The sequence below is a fragment of the Haliotis rubra genome, unplaced genomic scaffold (assembly GCF_003918875.1).
Source record: "Haliotis rubra isolate DU_JTF1 unplaced genomic scaffold, ASM391887v1 Scf819, whole genome shotgun sequence".
Classification (NCBI taxonomy): Eukaryota; Metazoa; Mollusca; class Gastropoda; order Lepetellida; family Haliotidae; genus Haliotis; species Haliotis rubra.
This window is the reverse complement of record NW_025767545.1, coordinates 149158-165501: the sequence shown is the minus strand read 5'-3', so window position 1 is coordinate 165501 and position 16344 is coordinate 149158. Positions and strand designations below refer to the sequence as shown.

The 16344-nt window shown below is 41.5% G+C and overlaps 1 protein-coding gene across 1 annotated transcript; it reads left to right on the top strand.

Moving 5' to 3' along the window:
• Positions 1-163: 163 nt before the first annotated feature.
• LOC124261974 lies at positions 164-12622 on the top strand. Its single transcript, XM_046696333.1, has 13 exons — positions 164-252; positions 635-784; positions 1870-1955; positions 5106-5235; positions 5445-5579; positions 6071-6088; positions 7354-7580; positions 9068-9213; positions 9471-9610; positions 10155-10248; positions 11423-11567; positions 12115-12171; positions 12267-12622. The coding sequence occupies exons 1-12, from the start codon at positions 177-179 to the stop codon at positions 12136-12138; spliced, it is 1371 nt and encodes a 456-aa protein (XP_046552289.1). The 5' UTR covers positions 164-176; the 3' UTR covers positions 12139-12171; positions 12267-12622.
• The last annotated feature ends 3722 nt before the right edge of the window (positions 12623-16344 follow it).

Below are 16344 nucleotides of genomic sequence, written 5' to 3'. Positions count from 1 at the left end.
ATGTCCATGTTCTGATTTAATACCACGGATAAAGTGGTGTTAAACATGACTAACTGTCCCCATCAGCTTCTATGAGGCCTGCTTCCTGTGTCATTTCAATGAAAGCTATTAAACAATGAATACCAGAATGTCAACGATAGTTCAAAACTATGTTTGCAGACCTTCGTGTATAGGCTATGGAGACTGTTCGTATTTTCATCTGGCTTGCCGGCTTGGTTCTGTTAAGCACCACTCAAAGTGGAATAATAAAAGGTATGTTCATGACTCTGATTGTTTTGATATCCGGTTCTTTCAATGATTCATACAATTAGTGGTGCCAGTGATATGCGTGTCATTTGTTTTTTGTTCTGAATTAATAAATTGATAGTGTTCACCAAATCCCACAGAAAGATAAATGCATATTCTAAGTACAATTTCCATCTTATGGGTTTTTATATTTGCATTAAAATATTTTGAAACACAGACTACTATGAGCAGTTAAAATAATTTTTGAATAGTTTCTTGATGCAGTTAAAAGAATTTTTGTTTAATTTCAAACTTTAAACCACTATGCTCTATGGAAAACGTTTCATATGTATGTTTAGTTTGTTTTGACAGCGCCTTTGAACAGAATATCAAATTGTTTTTTCCTTAGAGTGTTCTGACGGCTGGACACAAGTTCAAAGAACGTGCTTCAAGTTTGTGGAACGAAAACTCGGAAGATATTATGCTAATAAAGTATGTGAAGGACAGGATTCTGTTCTGGCAGTGATTAAAAACAAGGAGGAGAACAAAGTTGTACAAGGTATGTTGAAGTGCTTAAAGGCGAGACAAATGCTTGTGATACTCGCTGTGCATGAGACACTGCTATTTGCATTTATGCGTATAGTGGACATAATTCTGACCCGACAGCATCCATGGCAGAATTTCTTTAAAGAAACCCCCCCAGCTATTCCTTAAACATATACCTGACCAGCATACCCTCAAGCACATAACATGTCTCTCATGAACATACCAACATGTCCATGTGTATGTCATTCAGGTAAATACTGACATGTCCTCAGCTGCGTACTGGCATGTCCGTAAATATGTCGCTTGGATACATACTGATATGACCAAAGATATGTCCCTCAGCTGCATACTACAATCATGTACAATGTCCATACATTTGTCACTCGGGTACATACGCACATGTCCATATATATATGAGGTACAGAATATCGCCATATTGTTTTGTCCGACCCCGGTAACCGACGTCTGCCTGTCACTCATACAGCTTTAGACCGAGGTGTTATCAGTCCGGCAACTCTACGACGTCGTCTACGGTAACACTCGGCGTCCCAACAACGACCCTATTCTAACACATAGACACCGGCAGCGTCGATTAGGGTGGGCTCAGAGACGTGAAGACAGTGGCAAGGTGCCCTCTTCACAAATTTCGACACGTTGTACTTTCCTACAATTCATGTTTACGGTTATGAGCAACTTTGATGAAATTTTTGCGTTTCTAAAGTAGTTCAGTTTATATGTCCCCATGAATAGAGACAGTATCAAGGTATTCATATATGTGACTCTAACGACTAGAGGTGTGACGATACAGAAATTTCACGATACGATATGTATCGCGATATCTTGGAACGATAAGATTCTATTCTATGCATATCACGATATGCTTTCTTTAGTTATTTTCTTTAAAAAATCATATTTTAATAGCAAGAAATTTTGACATAACCGTCAATATCTAATGAAAATTAACAATTTTAAGGTCAACGATAGATATCACGATACGAAAAAACGTATCGATATATTTATCGTCAGATAAAGTATCACGATTATCGATACTACGATATATCGTCACAGCTCTACTAACGACATTATGGTTGTTTCTAGATCTCATCCGTGGTCGTGATGATGCATGGATCGGTCTGCAGTACAGTTTTGGAGAGTACTATTGGAACAATATACCTACTGATCAGGTGAGAATGAAACACCATCCAACTTTTGTGATACGGATGTGTTCATGACTGAAGCAATTTCAAGTAGAAAGTAGAAATATGGCAGACATACAGGTGAATTAACGCAAAATGTCATTGTATTATTCTGTTTCGCAAAGCCCCGGAGCCATGAAATTCCTCCAAGGAATACAACACCATTCATTTGTTGAATTATGGGCAGAAACAAAATGATTGAAATGGAATAAGTTCTAATTAAGTACTTGACCGTTTTCATACAAGTTTATGAGTCCAGATCTAGCAAGAGTCGTTAACCAAACCGCCAAGGACCCTATCCAGAAAACGTACGTAGCACTATGCAAATGGCTTAAGTATAGCTGTACGATAGGCCCTAGCGGCACGAACGCTTCATGGATCGGGACACTGAACTATAATAAGACAAAAGTTTGCGAGCTCACCGAATTTAATGTCATAGATATGAGGAAATATACCAATTCTCCTTCTAAGTAGTATCGTATGTACATTCGTATTTAACAAATAGGGAAATGGGGAGAAAGAGTAATACATCCATTTCACTGGGCTACGATCGATCGGTCCCGATTCCATTTTGTTTTTAAAATCGCCAGCGGGCGTATAATGTCGGAAATATACCTGGAGTAGTCGGCAGAGGTCAGCAAGATACGTGAGTGTGTCTGCATAATCTGGAAGTGGTTTTTGAATCGGCCAAAGTTTTTGAACAGGTACATAAACATGAGCCGATTGAAAAAAGTCGTAAGTTATGCGTGACTGATCGGGATAGTCGCCAGTGAGTCGGGGGTTAATCGGAATGCATCGGCAATCATCATGAGCAATCGGCTTAACCGTAGGTGAAGCGTGAAGAGTCGTGCCATTAGTGAGTGGCACGTGCCATCCCCGTAATGCCACACTTCACACCCGATCAACCACGAATACCTCCCGACACATCTCCAACATGGAACCGACAAGCTAACTGCCTAACAAAGCAGATATGTCAAAGCCACGAATCAGAACGATTCTTCCCAAATAAGACACGATCCACTTACGTAATGTTCACGTTTTACTCACGATTTGCACGATTCACATCAGACTGATAGAAAAGATATAAAAGCACCGGCGATCGAAGTCAACATCACTCAAATTTCAACTGCTGTAATGTGAACATAGAAACATGGCAAGATCAAAGAAAACAGCCAACAGGAAGAGGGTGAGATCACCCACCCCACCACCAGCAGACATCCAGGATGCGCTCTCTACCGTCTCTCAGGACGAGCCTCCACAATCAATGGAGGAGCACTACGGCACTGCCCAGGGATGAAGTTGTGTTCAGCAGCATCCTTATCCACCATGATTTCTTGCAACTCTGTGTACCGCATTCGCACTGTGTTATGGAGACACACGGCAGCTTCAACCATAATCATGATAATCATAACCACATCTGGACCCTGTTGCGAAGTGTTGAGAAGAAATTGCCATCGGTTTGTAAGAATACCAAAGGCATTCTCAATGACTCTTCTTGCTCTGGAGATCCTGTAGTTGGCAATCAGGTCAGCTTCTGACAGACCTCTTCTTGAGTAGGGTTTCATTAGATATTGACGAAGAGCAGATGCATCATCTGCAAGTATGAAGTATCCAAATCATCAATTGGCAATGGTTCAGGTTCGGGCAAGGATATGCTTCCATCTTCTTTACACTCCTTCAACTCTGAGGCATTGAAGATTTGAGCATCTGACACTTGACCCAGGCCTCTGACGTCCACCCATATAAATCGGTAATTAGCATCTACAAGGGCCAACAGGACAATGGATAAGAAACCCTTGTAGTTGTGTTAGAGGCTTCCACTACCATGTGGATTACAAATCGCGATGTGTTTCCCATCGAGGGCACCAACAGCATGAGGGAGATTCCATCTCGAATTCCAGACTGATGGTCTTCCAATCCCCTTGAGTGACAGGACATGCAATCACTGTATCCTTGTAGTGGTCTATGGTGGTTTGGCACATCCCTGGGAGAAAGATGGCTATGGTGTGTCTTGACACTCTGAAATGGTAGGAGAGGGAGGGGTTTTGTCTCCAGAGGCTAGGTGCCTTATGGTAACTGCTAATTTCAGACCAGTGTGCATAGCTTTCCTGAAGTTGGTGTCTTTTTTGGTAAGTCTGAGAGACAGGGAATTAAGCAGTTCATCAACTATATCAGGAGGCATTCGCAGATAGTTGAAGAAAGAAGACGTGTCTTCGAATGTAAGATCACATAGGAGATTGTCATAGTTTTCAAAGTTCTTCTTTCCAACCTCAACCACGGACGTACCCAAAGCCGTTTCTATTTTCTTCTTCTTTTTGGTTCCTGGTTCCTTCTGTATTGATAGATATCTATCTCCAATCCCATATGTTAATGCAGCAGAAGAAGTAGCAGCTGTGAGCATGTTGCTAGATAATAAGAATCGGCTGTCGTCGTCAGCTTTTTTAGCCAGAATCGGGTCCATTTTGTCGTTTGGAGGCCGATTGTACGTGTCTCACTCGGCAATTATACGTACTTTACTCGGCGTCGATCGGTACTCTCCGCGTGTAATCGGTAATTACGGCAATGAGTCTTCGATATCGTAAGCCTTACATCACTGTGTCGGCGAGCATCGTGAGGAATCGGGAGTGAATCGTAGATATATCACCGCAGAAACGTGATTTACACGTAGCCAATCGGCCAATACTGGGTGCAATCGTATCAACAACGGGTGCTCAATCGCAGTGTTATCGTCATTTATACAGTCTACAGTCTCTTCATCGTCTATGACGTAGGTTTACCGTAGATACTGCGTAGAAAAGGAAAATATAAACAAAAACTGGCCGATTGAGAACGATAACATCGTAGGTGACGAATCGGCACTAGTCGGCGTAGCCTAGATAGGTTGTAGCCCAGTGAATTGGGGGTATAAATTTCCATCAAATATGTTTTCCTTGATTAGCATAAATGTTTGCCCTAAAAAAATCGCATAGCGGATAGTAATATGGCTGCATTAAACCCGTCCGATTTACATAGAAACAAAATTCATTCGTACCTTTAATGGTCATTATATTGTCAGAAAGCTATATATCTCTGGAAAATATGTCCATTTCGTCTTTTTATCAATACATTTGAACTAATAATCGACCTTTTATTTTTCAGTTTGATTTCTTTAACATGGCATTTAGCTCTTCTCGAGGCGACCGATGTACTGTAATGTTGCCAGGCACTGGCAGATGGCGAAAAGTCTACTGTTCTACAAAACGTCCTTATGTATGTGGGAAAAGAGTTGGTAAGAATATGTGTACATACACGTGATTAAAAATATTGGTACAAGAAAGGACGCCATGTGGTCGCTTGTCCGAGTAGCTGGTCATTGATTCAGTTCGCTTACGAAGGCTTCGCCTTCAAATATCAGAAGATTTACATTTGCACATGATCATGCAATGTGCAAGCATTATTCACCTTAGAGAAGTACACATGCTGTCTGTGGTGTTTAAGGTTGTGAGTCTGGCTGGGTGGGAGATGAGTGTGATCGCCAGTGCCACTGTTATCTTGGACATGTCTGCAATGAGATAACCAAGAAGTGCCCGTACGGCTGCGAGCCGGGATGGACTGGTGACACGTGTGACAAATGTGAGTAAAACGTAAAGATGAAATGTTTTGCTCTAAGACTGTAAAATCGTTTCCTTAACTTTTCTGTACAGTATTTTTGGCGGAGGGGTAGCCCAGTGGTTAAAGCATTCGCTCGTCACACTGAGGACCCTGTACGGTAACCCACATGGGTACGATGTGTGAAGTCCATTTATTGTGTCTCCGGTGTGATATAGCTTGATTGTTGCTAAAAGCGGCGTAAAAACATACTCACTGTGTACGATATTAAATTCTTGCAGGAGTTATGAATACATTGTTTTGGGTTTTACATAGTTTTAGCGACAGCAAAGCTGTATCACATCAACTCAGTATTAAAGCGGAAAACCTAAAGTAACAGAGGTCGTGTAGAACTACAGTTATGGTTGATGTTATATATGACACCAGTTGAAATAACGCCGAATAATAAATTAATATACACAATAGCAATTCTATTTTGGCGAAAATATAATTTTACACTCGTATTTTTGTTCCAGATCTTGAAAAGCCTACGGGTAAGAACATGCGTCTTTCTGTCAGTCGCAACTTGTATACACACGAATACTTTACAGTGTTATTTCTGTAATAGTCGTTCGTGGTATGTTATCATAGGTTCACAGTTATTTTCATATTCGTGAGGAAAAATGATTCGACGAACATCAGCAAGATTGAATTATCAGGTGTAAAATGCTAATTTTAAGCGATACATTGCTTATTTCAAGGCCAGCTGACACCATATATGACGTTACACAGGTACAACCATATGAACTAGCCGCATCGTTCGAAATATTCGCTGGCCCGGAGGCCCAGTGCCGGTTGTTATTGTGCCGGCAGTTTCAAATATTTGCAGGCCCTTGTGGCCTTCACTAAATTATCTGTCATTTTTTTCCAACTACAATCGGTCCCATAATTGTTTTCCATGATCCACCACGTTACAATAACTTATAATTTCACTTCCTGGTATTTCAGTGATTTGCGCATAGGAATGTCAACACCAGTCTTCAACAAATAAGAACTTCTCTCTGCGCCATAGGCTTCGCTAATTGATTTTGTAGAAACAGTTTGAAACTGTGTACACTGTAGTCTATTTTGTGTTTATTGGTTTGACTTTAAGAAAATGGGCATGTAGATTTCATTCAGGGATTGTAGATTTTAAAGCCTGCTGGCAACAGCAGGCCTTGATGGCCAACTGGCAAATTAAAGCATTGCAAACACTGGTTAGACTGGGTAGTGTTATCAGTGTGTGTGTCATGAATAATAAAAGATTTGATTTCTGAACAAAACCTAACGTCCACGTCAGCTGCCTCTCTCAACAGTGTTGAGATTTCTGAAAGACATGCAGCTGTATTGGACTAATCTCAGGTCTAGCGTTTGCGGCTATTTACAGCAACATCTTTCAGCATCATGCGTCCTGGTCATCTGATCAGCAGGTGCTTCAGTTATTAGGTACTACTTCATTGACACCCGTGAAGATCCGGGTTAGAATTGATCTTCAGTAACCCATGCTTGTCGTAAGAGGCGACTAACGGGATCGGGTGGTCAGGCTCGCTGACTTGGTTAGCACATGTCATCGTATCCCAATTGCGAAGATCGATGCTCATGTTGTTGTTCACTGGATTGTCTGGTCCAGGCTCGATTATTTACAGCCCGCCGCCATATAGCTAGAATATTGCTTAGCGCAGCGTTAAACTAAACTCACTCACTCACTTCATTGAATACATCTTGTACCACACAGATGTATATTTTATTTCCTTTATATTCTTTACCTTCTCGATTCCAGTTGAATCATTCTACTGTATGAAACAGAGGGGAGGCTACTCCATGATGGTGTCCATGGACCTGAAAGGTATCTCCTTCTCGAATGTCGGGGCTATGAATGCCGAAGGGGACATCACTTCCAACTGCAACATGAACCGATTTGAAAGCAAGGGTGATGGACTAACGTATCTAAATATTCAGATTCAGAACGTGTCGGGGACTTTGGAACCAGACTGTCCGGCGAATACCGTAAGTTATATGAACCAAAAATGATAATATATTTCTTTACCATTCAGCTACATTTCTAAGCCAGTTTCTAACATGTTCTACATCATCATGTTCATAAATGGTTTAAGGTTAAGAAGTGTTTGAAAGGTGTACCTAACAAATGTGTCACTAGCATTATTATTTTGTTGAGTTTTGTACTTGGGGCCTATGGCCTTTATGGAATAAACTTTGATTGTTCGTAAATGTAATTATACTGAATGAAGATCCAGCTCAAAACATGGGATTCATTTTTTGTCACTGAATACAGTCAAATGCGGAAAATCAACGTCACACGACAACCATAAAACGTTCATGAAAGTGTTCACGGTGTCCTTGAATGTTGTAAGCTTGATGAAACATCATTGGATCAAGAGTCGTATGACGTTGTTTAAAACCGAACTGACACCCTGGATAGTATCTCAAAGGTTGTGTGAAATATACACACCAACTGACAGACCTGTTGATGCATTCCTCGACATAAACTGAAAGGTGCGTATTTGGGAGCATCACCCCCTAATGTCATGCAGTGTTGTACAGAGGTATTGACGTTTCTGAATTTTTGCATCTTTATTAAAACATGCATTTCCAGTTCTCAAGTGTAAATGGCTATTTGAGCGGGTTATATTTAACCACATCAGATCATCGATATACCTGAAGCTTGAGTTGAGTTTGTTTGCAAAATTATCTGTCTGAGCAGAAATTACGATTCATATGAATGGAGACATATAGCAGTTCAGGGCCCCGTTTCACAAAGCTCTCGTAAGCCTAAGATCTCGTAACTTTTCTCGTAGCATTCGAATCTCCTATACTGTAACACAGGAGGTACGAATGCTACGAGAAAAGTTACGAGATCTTAGGCTTACGAGAGCTTTGAGAAACGAGGCCTTGAAAGGGAGACCCGTGAAGATCCAGGTAAGAATTGGTCTTCAGCAACTCATGTTTGTCGTAAGAGACGACTAACGGGATCGAGTGGTCAGACTCGCTGACTTGGTTAAAATATATCATCGTATCCCAATCGCGTAGAACAATGCTCATGCTGTTGATCACTGGATTGTCTGGTCCAGACTCGATTATTTTCAGACGCCGACTTATAGCTGGAATATTGCGGCGTTAAATAACCAACCAGCCAGCCAGAAAGGGAACAGTCAGTGCCCGTGGGTTGCCTACTTCTGGTTGATGTCGTTTTTGTGCCTTCATGTTCTGTCAGTGAGGGAGTAAATATACGTTTCCATCACTTTCAGTTCACTGACAGCCTTCAAACAGCGTCCCACACGGCTGTCGGGTTTAATCACTGATCCACGTGTTCTGATTATATTCGAATCTCATAATACTGATTCTTTTTTATGGAATTATATTATAGTAAATCTGACAAAAGCCCTGAAACGCAGCAAGAAACTTAAAAAATACCCACAATCATTCTTGCAGGAAACATGGGGACCAATAAAACCATATTATTTTTACATTAACAGCTTGGTGATGGGATCCTGCAATGGACGTTCAGATTTCAGTTGACCGAGGGCAGGGTGTCTTTTGAAGATGCGGAACTTCATGTCCAGTGTGATCTGTCTGAAACTGATGCTGCCTATGATGAATCTAAGAGCGTCGAAATAGAGGAGTAAGAATTTATAGCACGTTCAAATGAACTGTGCTCATCTCTCCTTAATAATTTCTGAGAAGACACTATTCATAGACTAGTCTTTATAAAGATGAGTATCGATTGGAAACTGAAAACAACGAGCGGACAGGTCTTTGGATTTTAGAGTCAAGCCAAAGTTAATTGTAGTAATGCCCAGTTTATGCGGAAGAAAACAAATAAATTCCATTTTGGAAATATTGCTATGTGAAGTCTAAATTCTAGTTGACCTGTTTCAGGATCCGAGGGAAATACGTATTTGATGTTTCGAGGACACCAGTCAATGTACAGACGTATATAGCAAACCCTGAAACCCTGAAACCGGCCACAAACCTCAGCCTTGGTGAGCCTGTGAGATTGGTGGCCACACTTACAGAAGGTTCGAATAAATCAAGCATTTGCATGTTCCTGTCCGACATATAAATCGCTGCCGGGAGTGTTAGAGTAATGCATAATAATGAGCCTCCCTAAACAACTATTCAAGGACTAGTTTACTCCTCTGCTGCTGGTGTACATGGTGGAAGTGATTGTTAATAACAACATATTAATCTGGCCTTTTGGCGAAGAGGTGTCAGGACACCTGACTTTCGTGACAATGCATACTGTACATTTCGAGTAGATATTCTCGTTTTTGTCCACCTCAGTGATACATACTGTTGACAAACAATGATAGGTACATGTATTAGCATGACTGTGTCTCCTGTAGTGTATTATTGAGTGTCTTCAGCTGAAATGTCCTTTTTCTTGTTTCAGGGTATGATGTCGTCACTCGAATGTCTTCAGCTGAAATGTCCATCTTGTTGTTTCAGGGCATGATGTCGTCACTCGAATGTCTTCAGCTGAAATGTCCATCTTGTTGTTTCAGGGCATGATGTCGTCACTCGATGATGTCTTCAGCTGAAATGTCCATCTTCTTGTTACAGAGCATGATGTCGTCACTCCGTTGTTCACACCTTCGAACTGCCAAGCATCTTCTCCTGATGGGAAGGTGGCTGTAGCACTAAAAGCCTTGGATGGGTCAGTATTAGGACCAAATATAGTAACATGTCTTGTGAGAAACATTTTACACTTTTTATTGACCATATGCCACGTGTTACCCATTGTACTAATGTATTTTCCAGTTTAAGGCCTGTAGTGCACAACCGCCTCCGTGGTGTAGTGGTTAGAGCGTCCGCCCGGAGGTTGCGGGTTTGTTCCCCAGTCGCGTCATACCAAAAGACGTTAAACTATGGTACCTGTTGGTCCCTGCCTGGTGCACGGCATTAATGGGTACATCAAGGACTGGTCAGCTCGGAGTCAGTATCATGTGTCTGTGTGTGGTATTCATGCTTAACTGCGGCATGGTATCTCAGTGAGCTAGCACTATAAAACCAGCTTAATTCTGGGTTACTATAAGCAGTCACACATACACACGCATGCACGTCGTCATATGAGCGAAATATTTAACTCCATTTCACCTCACCTAATCTGTAGTGCACTTTGACTATTAGATGCTGAAATGTTCTTGTTTGTGTTTTACAATTCATATACCCCGACTTTTTCAAAGACGTTTACTTTGAATTGTTTTCAAGTTTGGGTCAAACCGGCTAAACCTTCATTACACATACGAAACCGGTCCAAGAAGTATTGTAAGTGCATCCACGAATGTATAGACGTTTTTCATGGGGTATGCCTTAAAACATGCGTCTCCGTTTTTGAATCTTGAGAATGTTAGAAGAATATGGCAGAATATCATTCGTATAGTTACCAACAATCTTTATCATTTAACATGAAAAGAAACTCATTCGGTATACAATAAATATTTTGCTAATAATTCTGGCTCTGTTACCTAAGATTGACGAATATGTGTCACACAAAACTACTTCTATTATTAGGCAAATTTTGTAAATGGACATGCTAAACCTTTGCGCGAACACCAGGTGTCATAATTGATTGTAGGTGATCAGTTCATATAATGTCCTAGCTATTACACTCTTTACAACAGACGGAGTTTGTTTCTGTGGATAGTCAAGAATGGATGTTTTATGTGAAATTCAAAACGACAACTCACAAATGCGATGTGGCTGTCGTGGTATATAAAAATGCGACGTGTTCATGTTGCTGTAAACATGAAGGTGAGCTACTGTATATGTCTATTAAAAACGAACATTGTTGTCATGTTTGCATTTATTATTCCGGAGTTTTTTTTCAGTTGCCCCCTGTCCTGGAGACTTGGAGAGAATGAACATCTCATTCTGACGGACATATTTCGGATGTTTTGTTTACCAGGGTACACTGAAGTGGTTTTCAGTTGTACATTTACGCCATGTTTGTATGATCCAAGTCATTGCTCTGAGGTAGGTTTGTTGCTATTTTTTAAGACGTAACATGATATAAATTAATATATTCAAATATTGCAAATGAATAACATTAATGTCTTTATTGCTTAGATTTATGGTGTTCCTTTCAAAACATTTCAGCTCGCAGGGATCTCGTGAGACAACATTTCGTTGGGTGAAAAAGACAACATATGATAATTATATGTATGGACCACTTGAACTGATTACTAACCCAGGTTTTTTTGCGAAAAGGAAAACCATTTCCTGCTTTGTCGGTAACACTTGTTTAGAACAGTTTGTTGACTTTCCATTAGGTAATTGAATTCAGGTAAGAAGGTAAATATGGTTGTCTATACAGTAGGTAAGCCTCGCATTTGAACAGATAATGAAGTTAAGCGACTGGAAATGCTGAAATGCTGTTGGAAACGCAACATTTACTAAAGTGACAGCATGTTCTGTTCTATGAATTTGTATCAACAAATTTGGCAAGGTTTCAGCCTGTCTTCCGTATTTCATGCTACACATTTAATTCATAATTTTATAATTAATTCATTTTTGTCCACAGCGATGCTATAGATACTATGGATAACAAAATTGTGTTGAAGTGGAAAAGGATTACATGGTGAGAATATCATTGTTTATCATCAAATATTCAATTTCCATTGAAATTTCTACATTCTCATGTCAGGAATCTGTCACGGTTTGCCTATATTTCAGATATAAGTAGTAACCACTATAGCCAAAACTCACTCAGTTGATAGATGAGCCAATCGACGTTTCCTGTGTACTCACTCAGTTGATACAGCAGCCAATCAACGTTCACTGTGTACTCACTCAGTTGATACTGCAGCCAATCAACGTTCCCTGTGTACTCGCTCAGTTGATACAGCAGCCAACCAACGTTCCCTGTGTACTCACTCAGTTGATACTGCAGCCAATCAACGTTCCCTGTGTACTCGCTCAGTTGATACAGCAGCCAATCAACGTTCCCTGTGTACTCACTCAGTTGATACTGCAGCCAATCAACGTTCCCTGTGTACTCACTCAGTTGATACATCAGCCAATCAACGTTCCCTGTGTACTCACTCAGTTGATACATCAGCCAATCAACGTTCCCTGTGTACTCGCTCAGTTGATACATCAGCCAATCAACGTTCCCTGTGTACTCACTCAGTTGATACATCAGCCAATCAACGTTCCCTGTGTACTCACTCAGTTGATACAGCAGCCAATCAACGTTCCCTGTGTACTCACTCAGTTGATACAGCAGCCAATCAACGTTCCCTGTGTACTCACTCAGTTGATACAGTCAGCCAATCAACGTTCCCTGTGTACTCACTCAGTTGATACATCAACGTTCCCTGTGTACTCGCTCAGTTGATACATCAGCCAATCAACGTTCCCTGTGTACTCACTCAGTTGATACATCAACGTTCCCTGTGTACTCACTCAGTTGATACAGCAGCCAATCAACGTTCCCTGTGTACTCAGTTGATACAGCAGCCAATCAACGTTCCCTGTGTACTCACTCAGTTGATACATCAGCCAATCAACGTTCCCTGTGTACTCACTCAGTTGATACATCAACGTTCCCTGTGTTCCTGTTGATACATCACGCTCAGTTGATACAGCAGCCAACCAACGTTCCCTGTGTACTCAGTTGATACATCAGCCAATCAACGTTCCCAGTGTACTCACTAAGTTGATAGCATCAACGTTCCTGTGTACTCGCGTTCAGTTGATACAGCAGCCAACCAACGTTCACTGTGTACTCGCTCAGTTGATACATCAACGTTCCATGTGTACTCACTCAGTTGATACATCAGCCAATCAACGTTCCCTGTGTACTCAGTTGATACATCAGCCAATCAACGTTCCCTGTGTACTCACTCAGTTGATACAGCAGCCAATCAACGTTCCCTGTGTACTCACTCAGTTGATACATCAGCCAATCAACGTTCCCTGTGTACTCACTCAGTTGATACATCAACGTTCCTGTGTTCCTCGCTCAGTTGATACATCAGCCAATCAACGTTCCCAGCGTACTCACTCAGTTGATACATCAACGTTCCCTGTGTACTGTTGATACTCAACGTTCCCTGTGTACTCACTCAGTTGATACAGCAGCCAATCAACGTTCCCTGTGTACTCAGTTGATACATCAGCCAATCAACGTTCCCTGTGTACTCACTCAGTTGATACATCAGCCAATCAACGTTCCCTGTGTACTCACTCAGTTGATACAGCAGCCAATCAACGTTCCCTGTGTACTCACTCAGTTGATACATCAGCTCAGTTGATACAGCAGCCAATCAACGTTCCCTGTGTACTCACTCAGTTGATACAGCAGCCAATTTCCCTGTGTACTCACTCAGTTGATACAGCAGCCAATCAACGTTCCCTGTACTCACTCAGTTGATACATCAACGTTCCCTGTGTACTCACTCAGTTGTTCCCTGTGTATACAGTTGATACATCAGCCAATCAACGTTCCCTGTGTACTCACTCAGTTGATACATCAACGTTCCCTGTGTACTCGCTCAGTTGATACATCAGCCAATCAACGTTCCCTGTGTACTCACTCAGTTGATACATCAACGTTCCCTGTGTACTCAGTTGATACAGCAGCCAATGAACGTTCCCTGTGTACTCAGTTGATACATCAGCCAACCAACGTTCCCTGTGTACTCAGTTGATACATCAGCCAATCAACGTTCCCTGTGTACTCACTAAGTTGATACATCAACGTTCCCTGTGTACTCGCTCAGTTGATACAGCAGCCAACCAACGTTCCCTGTGTACTCAGTTGATACATCAGCCAATCAACGTTCCTAGTGTACTCACTAAGTTGATACATCAACGTTCCCTGTGTACTCGCTCAGTTGATACAGCAGCCAACCAACGTTCACTGTGTACTCGCTCAGTTGATACATCAACGTTCCATGTGTACTCACTCAGTTGATACATCAGCCAATGAACGTTCCCTGTGTACTCAGTTAATACATCAGCCAATCAACGTTCACTGTGTACTCGCTCAGTTGATACATCAACGTTCCCTGTGTACTCACTCAGTTGATACATCAGCCAATCAACGTTCCCTGTGTACTCGCTCAGTTGATACATCAGCCAATCAACGTTCACTGTGTACTCGCTCAGTTGATACATCAACGTTCCCTGTGTACTCACTCAGTTGATACATCAGCCAATGAACGTTCCCTGTGTACTCGCTCAGTTGATACATCAGCCAATCAACGTTCCCTGTGTACTCGCTCAGTTGATACAGCAGCCAATCAACGTTCCCTGTGTACTCACTCAGTTGATACAGCAGCCAATCAACGTTCCCTGTGTACTCGCTCAGTTGATACAGCAGCCAATCAACGTTCCCTGTGTACTCACTCAGTTGATACAGCAGCCAACCAGGAGCAACCAGATTATCTGTAATTAAACTACAAAAAACTGCATGTTTCTTGTATGTCATCTTCTTCATTTTGAAGAACTGAACGATTCGGAGCGTATGCTTACTCCTTCGTCGGGTAAATGGTGTGAGCAGTTAATTAGTTGGTACTTGTATTCCTCTAAATAAAGAAGTAGACATCCATCGATTCCGTCCGTTGTTTGTATCACTCCTAAAGGCCATTCAAAGACTTGTGTGTTTTTCTTTCTAATTCATTCTTACCTTTACTCGTTATCGTGTGCCATGATGACACCGTGCATCTTTCCGTGCACGTGGCCAATAATGCTCAAAATGGACATGCAACTTGGCCTAAGTGTTCCGGTCCTGCTTTGAAATGTTTGATATTGGCCAATTAAACGAGTTCAATGCCGATGGTGGAGCAACTGGTTTAACGCCGCACTCACCATTAGTCCAGCCGTATGACAGCGGTCTATAAATAATCATTTGGGGAAAACCACACTGGTGTTGGCTGTAAGGTCCTGTGAAAGTTCTGAGTTAGCAATGCTTCAGCAGCCCATGCTTGTCGCAAGAGGCAAGTAACGGGATCGGGTGGTCAGGCTTGCTATCATCGTATCCCAATTGCGCAGATCGATGTTCATGGTGTCTAACACTGGATTGTCTGATCCAGACTCGATTATTTACAGATTGCACCATTAAACAACAAACAATGTGCTGTTCAACAATTGACTGGGCACACGTTCACACCGTGTGCTGATAAACAAAATGAGAATACAGCTGGCGAAGGTTTTTGACATGTGTGATCTCTAAGATGTGAGACAGATAATACTTTCATGCATACGCCTACTACATTTCCAATAAATGTCTCTTATTAGTTCATTGTCACGTAAACATGGTGATGAACCTGGGGGTCAAAACATTCACTCGTCATTGTCTTATGTCACTGTACAAAGCAACCTTAGCTCTAAGGTGACCACAGTATACCTTATTGTAAGATGCCTAGCGGTTAGAACAATCGAAAAAAAAATACATTATCAGACAATAAAGGTATCGTTTTTTGATGACGTAACAATTGAATGACGTTCTCCCGTCACTGCGCCGTTCTAGTGTGCCCCCTCGTAATCGAACCATTTTATATTACGTCACAATGTAAGCGACGTCACGATGCATGTCAGTTGTCATCGCCTCGTACGGCCTCCTACAGTAAACTACACCGTTGCATCCCGTTTCTTGGTTTGCTGTTGCTTCACGCAGCTAACATCACTGGTGGAAACATTACGTTTATGTTTTACGACGGTTAAAATGTGTCATTTCGACTCACAAGTTTTCAGCGACACGGTAACGTTCGCAATGTTTATTCCACACAATGCAATCGTGGAATGT

Excerpts from the sequence above, each read along its gene's own strand:
- LOC124261974 (XM_046696333.1), top strand. The coding sequence starts at position 177 with ATGGAGACTGTTCGTATTTTCATCTGGCTTGCCGGCTTGGTTCTGTTA. Across the intron at positions 785-1,869 it reads GGAGAACAAAGTTGTACAAG|ATCTCATCCGTGGTCGTGAT; the intron begins GTATGTTGAAGT and ends GGTTGTTTCTAG. Across the intron at positions 11,568-12,114 it reads ATCCAAGTCATTGCTCTGAG|CGATGCTATAGATACTATGG; the intron begins GTAGGTTTGTTG and ends TTTTGTCCACAG.